Here is a 7,500-nt window from a genome sequence, read left to right on the forward strand (position 1 = left end):
CCAGGCCCAGGAGGCCCAGGCCCAGGAGGCCCAGGCCCAGGAGGCCCAGGCCCAGGCGGCCCTGGTCCAGGCCCAGGATACCCACGCCAAGGCGATTCAGGTCCAGGCAGCCCAGAGCAATGCGGCCTAGGCCCATACAGCCCAAGCCCAGTAGGCCAAGGCCCAGGCCCAGGAGGCCAATGCCCAGGCAGCCCAGGCCCAGTAGGCCCAGGCCCAGTAGGCCCAGGCCCAGTAGGCCCAGGCCCAGTAGGCCCAGGCCCAGTAGGCCCAGGCCCAGTAGGCCCAGGCCCAGTAGGCCCAGGTGTATTCCCAGGATACCCAGGCCCAGGCGGGACAGGCCTATGCAGCCCAGGCCCAGGCAGCCCAGGCCCAGGAGGTCCAGGCGGCCAAGGCCCAGGAGGCCCAGGCCAAGGAGGCCCAGATCCAGGCCCAGGCGGCCCAAGCCCAGTAGGTCCAGGTTGCCTAGGCGGCCCAGGTCAAAGAGGCCCAGGAGGCCCAGGCCAAGGCCCAGGCCCAGGGACCAGAAGACCCAGCCCCAGGCTAGGCCAAGGCCCATGAGGCTCAGGAGGCCCAGAAGGCTCAGGAGGCCCAGGACAAGGCCCAGGTGGCCCAGGCCCAAGCCCAGGCCAAGTCCCAGGAGGCCCAGGCGGCCCAGGACCAGGAAGCCCAGACCCAGGCGGCCCAGGAGGCCCAAGCCCAGGTGGCCCAGGCCCTGGAGGCCCAGACCCAGGAGGCCCAGGGCCAAACGGCCCAGGCCCAGGACCAGGACCAGGCCAAACGGCCCAGGACCAGGACCAGGACCAGGCCAAGGAAGCCCAGTCCCAGAAGGGCCAGGCCAAGGAGGGCCAGGCTCAAGAAACCCAGGCCCAGGCCCAGGCCCGGGAGGCCAAGACCCAGGCGGCCCAGGCCCAAGAGGCCAAGACCAAAGCCAAGGCCAAGGAGACCCAGGAGGCCCAGAGCCAGGAGGCCTAGGTGGCCAAGGTCCAGGCTAAGGAGGCCAAGGAGGCCCAGGCCCATTAGGCCCAGGCCCATGCGGCCCAGGCTCATGCAGACCAGGCCTATGCGACCCAGGCCTAGGCAGCTCAGGACCAGGCGGCTCAGGACCAGGCAGCCCAGGCCCAGGTGCAGTAGGACCAGGCCCAGGCCCAAGAAGCCCAGGCTAAGTCGGCAAAGGCCCAGCTGACCAAGGCCCAAGAGGCCCAGGCCCAGGCCCAGGATTCCCACGCCCAGGCGGCTCAGGCCCAGGCGGGCCAGGCCTATCCATCTCAGGCCCATGGGGATCAGACCCAGGAGACACAGGCCAAGGCCCAGGCCCAGGCCCAGGCCCATGCCCAGGCGGCCCAGGCCCATGCGGCCCAGGCCCAGGCCCAGGAGACCCAGGCGGCCCAGGTCTAGACAGCCCAGGCCCATGCGGCCCAGGCCCAGTCGGCTTAGGCCCAGGAGGCACAGGCCCAAGCTCAGGCCCAGGAGGCCCAGGCCCAGGAGGCCCAGGCCCAGGCAGCCCAGGCCCAGGCCCAGGCAGCCCAGGCCCAGGCGGTCCAGGCCAAGGGGGCCCAGATACAGGCCCAGGCGTCCCAAACCCAGTAGGCCCAGGCGGCCTAGGCGGCCCAGGCCCAAGAGGCTAAGGACCAGGCCAATGAGGCCCAGGAGGCCCAGGTGGACCAGGCCCATGCCTCCCAGGCCCAGAAGGCCCAGACAGCCCAGGCCCAGGAGGCCCAGCCCCAGGCCCAGGCGGCCCAAGCCCAGTAGTCCCAGGCGGCCTAGGCGGCCCAGGCCCAAGAGGCCAAGGCCAAAACCAAGGCCAAGGCCAAAGAGGCCCAGGAGGCCCAGAGCCAGGAGGCCCAGGTGGCCAAGGTCCAGGGTAAGGAGGCCAAGGAGGCTCAGGCCCATGCGGCGCAGGCCCATGCGGCCCAGGCCAATGCGGCCCAGGCCCAGGCGGCCCAGGCCCAGGCAGCCCAGGCCCAGGAGGCCCAGGCGGCCAAGGCCCAGGAGGCCCAGGCCAAGGAGGCCCAGATCCAGGCCCAGGCGGCCTAGGCGGCCCAGGCCAAAGAGGCCTAGGAGGCCCAGGGACCAGAAGACCCAGCCCCAGGCTAGGCCAAGGCCAATGAGGCTCAGGAGGCCCAGGAGACCCAGGACAAGGCCCAGGTGGCCCAGGCCCAAGCCCAGGCCCAGGAGACCCAGTCCCAGGCCCAGGCCAAAGCCCAGGAGGCCCAGGCCCAGGAAGCTCAGACCCAGGCGGCCCAGGTGGCCCAGGCCCTGGACGCCCAGACCCAGGAGGCCCAGGTCCAGGACCAGGCCAAAGAAGCCCAGTCCCAGAAGGGCCAGGCACAGGAGGGCCAGGCCAAGGAGAGCCAGGCTCAGGAGGGCCAGGCTCAAGAAACCCAGGCCCAGGCCCAGATGGCCAAGACCCAGGCATCCCAGGCCGAGGCGGCCCAGGCCGAGGCGGCCCAGGCCTAGTAGGCCCAGGCCCAGGAGGGCAAAGCCCAGGCGACCCAAGCCCAGTAGGCCCAGGCCCAAGCCCAGGAGGCCAAGGCCCAGGCGGCCCAGGCCCAGTAGGACCAGGTCCAGGCCCAGGAGGCCCAGGCCTAGGCCAAGAAGGCCCAGGAGGCCCAGGAGGTTCAGGCCAAGGCCCAGGAGGCTCAGGAGGCCCAGGAGGCTCAGGAGCCCTAAGCCCCAGAAAAGGAGATCCACGAGGCCCAGGCCCAGGAGGCCCAAACCCAAGAGGCCCAGGCCAAGGAGGCCCAACCCCTTAGGCAGCCAAAACCCTGGAGGCCCAGGAGGCCCAGGCCCAGGCGACCCAGGCTCAGGCGGCCCAGGCCCAAGCGGCCCAGGCCCAGGATACCCAGGCCCATGCGGTTCAGGTCCAGGGAACCATATGGCCCAAGCCAAGACCCAGGCAGCCCAATAGGCCCCAGCCCAATAGGCCCAAGCCCAATAGGCCCAGGTCTAGACCCAGCATACCCAGGCCCAGGCGGCTCAGGCCCGGGCAGCCCAGTCCCGGTAGGACCAGGCCCAGGCGGCCCATGCGGCCCAGGCCCATGCGGCCCAGACCCATGCGGCCCAGCCTCAGAGGGCCTAGGCCCAAGCGGCCCAGGCCCAGGCGGCCCAGGCCCAGGCGGCCCAGGCCCAGGCGGCCCAGGCCCATGCAGCCCAGGCCTAGGCGGACCAGGCCCAGGAGGCCCAGGCCCAGTCCCAGGTGGCCCAGGCAGTCAGCCCAGGCCCAGGCGGCCCAGGCCCAGGAGGCCAAGGCCCAGAAGGCCCAGACCCACGCCCAGACAGCCCAGGCCCAGGAGGCCCAGCCCCAGGCCCAGGCGGCCCAAGCCCAGTAGGCCCAGGCGGCCTTGGCGGCCCAGGCAGAAGAGGCCAAGGCCAAGGAGGCCCAGGAGGCCCAGAGCCAGGAGGCCCAGGTGGCCAAGGTCCAGGCTAAGGAGGCCATAGAGGCCCAGGCCCATGCGGCCCAAGCCCATGCGGCCCAGGCCCATGCGGCCCAGGCCTAGGCGGCTCAGGACCAGGCGGCTCAGGCCCAGGCAGCCCAGGCCCAGAAGGCCCAGACCTAGGCCCAGGAAGCCCAGCCCCAGGTCCAGGCGGCCCAAGCCCAGTAGGCCCAGGCGGCCTAGGCGGCCCAGGCCCAAGAGGCCAAGGCCAGGGAGGCCCAGGAGGCCCAGAGCCAGGAGGCCCAGGTGGCCAAGGTCCAGGCTAAGGAGGCCGAAGAAGGCCCAGGCCCATGCGGCCCAGGCCCATGCGGCCCAGGCCCATGCGGCCCAGGCCCATGGAGACCAGGCCTAGGCGGCCCAGGCGGCTCAGGCCCAGGCGGCTCAGGCCAAGGCAGCCCAGGCCCAGTAGGACCAGGCCCAGGCCCTAGAAGCCCAGGCTAAGTCGGCAAAGGCCCAGCTGACCAAGGCCCAAGAGGCCCAGGCCCAGGCCCAGGCCCAGGATTCCCACGCCCAGGCGGCCCAAGCCCAGGCGGGCCAGGCCTATGCATCCCATGCCCATGGGGATCAGACTCAGGAGGCACAGGCCCAGGCACAGGCCCAGACCCAGGACCAGGCCCAGGCCCATGCGGCCCAGGCCCAGTAAGCCCAGGCCCAGGCCAAGGAGGCCCAGATCCAGGCCCAGGCGGCCCAAACCCAGTAGCCCCAGGCGGCCTAGGCGGCCCAGGCCCAGGAGGCCCAGGTAGACCATGCCCATGTGGCCCATGGGGCCCACGACTAGGACGCCCAGAGGGCTAAGGCCCAGGAGGCCCAGGAGACCCAGGCATAGGCCAAGAAGTCCCAGGAGACCTCTTTGGCCTTGTCCGCCTGGGCCTTTACCGCCTTGGCCTGGGCCTCCTGGGCCTGGGCCTGGGCCTGGTCCTATTGGGACTGGGCTGCCTGGGCCTGGATCTGGGCCTCCTTGGCCTGGGCCGCCTGGACCTCCTAGGCCTTGGGCACCTGGGCCTCCTGGGCCTGGGCTGCCTGGGCCTGGGCCTGGGCTTCCTGGGCCTGAGCTTGGGCCTGAGCTTGGGCCTGTGCATCCTGGGCCTGTGCCGCTTAGGCCTGGGCTGCCTGGGCATGCGCCGCCTGGGCCTGGGCCTGGGCCTGGGCTTCCTGGGCCTGAGCTTGGGCCTGAGCTTGGGCCTGTGCCTCCTGGGCTTGGGCCGCTTGGGCCTGGGCTGCCTGGGCATGCGTCGCCTGGGCTTGGGCCTGGGCTTCCTGGGCCTGAGCTTGGGCCTGAGCTTTGGCCTGAGCTTGGGCCTGTGCCTCCTGGGCCTGTGCCGCTTGGGCCTGGGCTACCTGGGCATGCGCCGCCTGGGCCTGGGCTTCCTGGGCCTGACCTTGGGCCTGAGCTTGGGCCTGTGCCTCCTGGGCCTGGGCCGCTTGAGCCTGTGCTGCCTGGGCATGGGCCGCCTGGGCTTCCTGGGCCTAAGCTTGGGCCTGAGCTTGGGCCTGTGCCTCCTGGGCCTGGGCCGCTTGGGCCTGGGCTGCCTGGACATGCGCCGCCTGGGCCTGGGCCTGGGCTTCCTGGGCCTCCTGGGCCTGGGCCTCCTGGGCCTGCACCTGGGCCTATTGGGCCTGGGCCGTCTGGGCCTGGGCCTACTGAGCCTGGGCCGCCTGGGTCTTGGCCTCCTGGGCCTTGGTCTGGGCCTGGGACTGGGTCTCTTGGGCCTGGGCTTGGGCCTGGACCACCTGGGACTTGTCCTGGGCCTCCTGGGCTTTCTGGGCCTCCTGGGCCTTCTGGGCCTCCTGGGTCTTGGCCTGGGCCTGGGGCTGGGTCTCGTAGTTCATGGGCCTGGGCCTCCTGGGCCTGGGCTTCCTGGGCCTCCTTAGCCTGGGACTCCTAGCCCTCCTGGGCCCCCTGGGCCTTGGCCTGGGACTCCTGGGCCTCCTGGGCCTGATCCTCCTGGGCAAGAGATAGGCACAGGTGACAAGAAAAGGCGTCTGCCTCTGGACTCTGCGAGAACGTCTTAGATATGTTTTCGGGTCGTAGTCAAGTGTATACAAAGTATATGAACATAAGTTGTATATGTATAAATGAATATATATATATATATATATATATATATATATATATATATATATATATATATATATATATATGTGTGTGTGTGTGTGTGTGTGTGTGTGTGTGTGCGTATCATACATATATATATATACATGTGTATATATACATATATATATATATATATACATACATATATATCTATATATATACTGTATATATATATATATTTATATATATATATATACACACACACAGACACACACACACCTTTCACACCTTAGCAAGGGTTCATTAATGCAATTAGATATATCTAACTTACCACGGCAGATTCACTGGCCTTCGAGGGTTCTGTATAGTTTGCTTGTATATATGTGTGGGAACTTCCTTCTGTATATCAATATCGGTGGAGCAACAGCCTAATCAAACAATTTCAAAGGGAATTTTAACTAATATTTAAATTTGTCACTCACTTTAATTATACCAGAAATTGTATACACACCCACACAAACGCACACCCACACAGCTAATTAATCTTGTAACGAGTTGAAATATTGATGTCGCTTGACTACTCAGGACATGAGAATCTCACCAGTGGGGCGACAGTATCTTATTTCTTTACTGCGTCTTCAACAAGGCAATTGACACGAAATCATCAACAAGAGGAAACATTCAGAAGACCAGGAGGGGCACAGGAAGAGGAGCCGTGTCGACATCAAGTTTAAGAGGGACACTTACCTAATTGAATTCAGCAAAGTCAAGGCCAAGTTCGAGAACATAGACAAGGCCGACCAGAGGAAAGACATGCAATTCTACGTACTCCACAGAGTGATGGCGAAAAGATTCACAGAGCACATCAAGGATCTTTCCAAAAACTGATAGTGAAAAAGCAACAAAAGGCTACTTGAAAGTACTCCTTCTTCTAATGAAAACGATATCGACAAGTCTCCGGTTCCCTCCTGATGCTCGATACAACATCGGTGCGTGTGTCCTCTTGTTACATTCCTCGTAAACGATCAATAATTTCGTTTAAATTATCATCATCAACGATAATAAAATATCAGATAATAGTAATTCAAAAATCATTAAGCATACTTGGTTGAGTTTCAGTGTTAATCACTAATTTCGTCTCGGTGATCATTATCAACTATTATAAGATCTCTTGTTTTGATTTAATAGTAATTCCAAGATTATACTTGGTTATGTCTCATTGTTAATCACTGATTTAGCCTCACTATTTATTACCAACGATGATAAAATCTCTTCTTCAACAGAAGCTCATAAATCCTTTCAGAACTGTACACATGTTCTTTGGGATAAAAGATTCGGCAACACTCCTCTTTGGCGCAAAAAACTTGTGCATTTAGTAAGTTATTTTTACCTTAATTAGTTATGTTGCATGTATGTTGCACTGCATTAATTTTAATCTCTTAAATAATGTATAGAATAAATGAAAGTCCTTTGTCATTGGTACTTCATATGGACGGATACCAGAGACGACCCATAAAGCCGTAAGATTGTGCTAATGAGTCCAGAAAAAAAAAAGAAATCCAAAATTGAGTCAGGGAATGTGCGATTTCCTTTTTCACTTTAGTTCTATCCGAATTCTAAGTGATTCTGCTCAGCTCTAGGTGGATCCTAGGAACTCACTATGCTAATAGGCCAGGGAAAAAATTCCGCACATTCACAGCTCAATTCCAAACACTGATTCAAGTTGAATGCATGTAAGGATTCTGTTGCTGCTTCTCAATATATGACGCAAAGGTGATTTGACGTTTGGAGATTCGAAAAGTAAAATATCCCAATCTAAAACGTTTCTACTCAAACGAATTCACTCGAATTGCGTAGGTTTGACAGTCAGAAAACGGAAATAGGTAATAAGCTACCATTTTTAGATATTTTACTACACAGAAGCGGAAGATATTTTAAGTATGATGTATTTAGAAAAAATACTAATATTATAACTCTGCTCACAATGAAAAAATTTAACTTTCTGTCTTTAGCTCTATGTTTCTCAGAGCG

The 7,500-nt window shown here is 61.4% G+C and overlaps 1 protein-coding gene across 1 annotated transcript in view; it reads left to right on the plus strand.

Moving 5' to 3' along the window:
• Nucleotides 1-595, plus strand: part of LOC143036159 (uncharacterized) — a 4,922-nt gene extending 4,327 nt beyond the window's left edge. The window contains exon 4 of the mRNA XM_076203407.1: nucleotides 11-595. Coding sequence (XP_076059522.1) covers nucleotides 11-558 — 548 coding nt within the window. The 3' untranslated portion in view covers nucleotides 559-595. The remainder of the gene's footprint in view (nucleotides 1-10) is intronic.
• The last annotated feature ends 6,905 nt before the right edge of the window (nucleotides 596-7,500 follow it).

This window comes from Oratosquilla oratoria, chromosome 20, assembly GCF_046742065.1.
Source record: "Oratosquilla oratoria isolate Oo_2021 chromosome 20, ASM4674206v1, whole genome shotgun sequence".
Taxonomy (NCBI): domain Eukaryota; kingdom Metazoa; phylum Arthropoda; class Malacostraca; order Stomatopoda; family Squillidae; genus Oratosquilla; species Oratosquilla oratoria.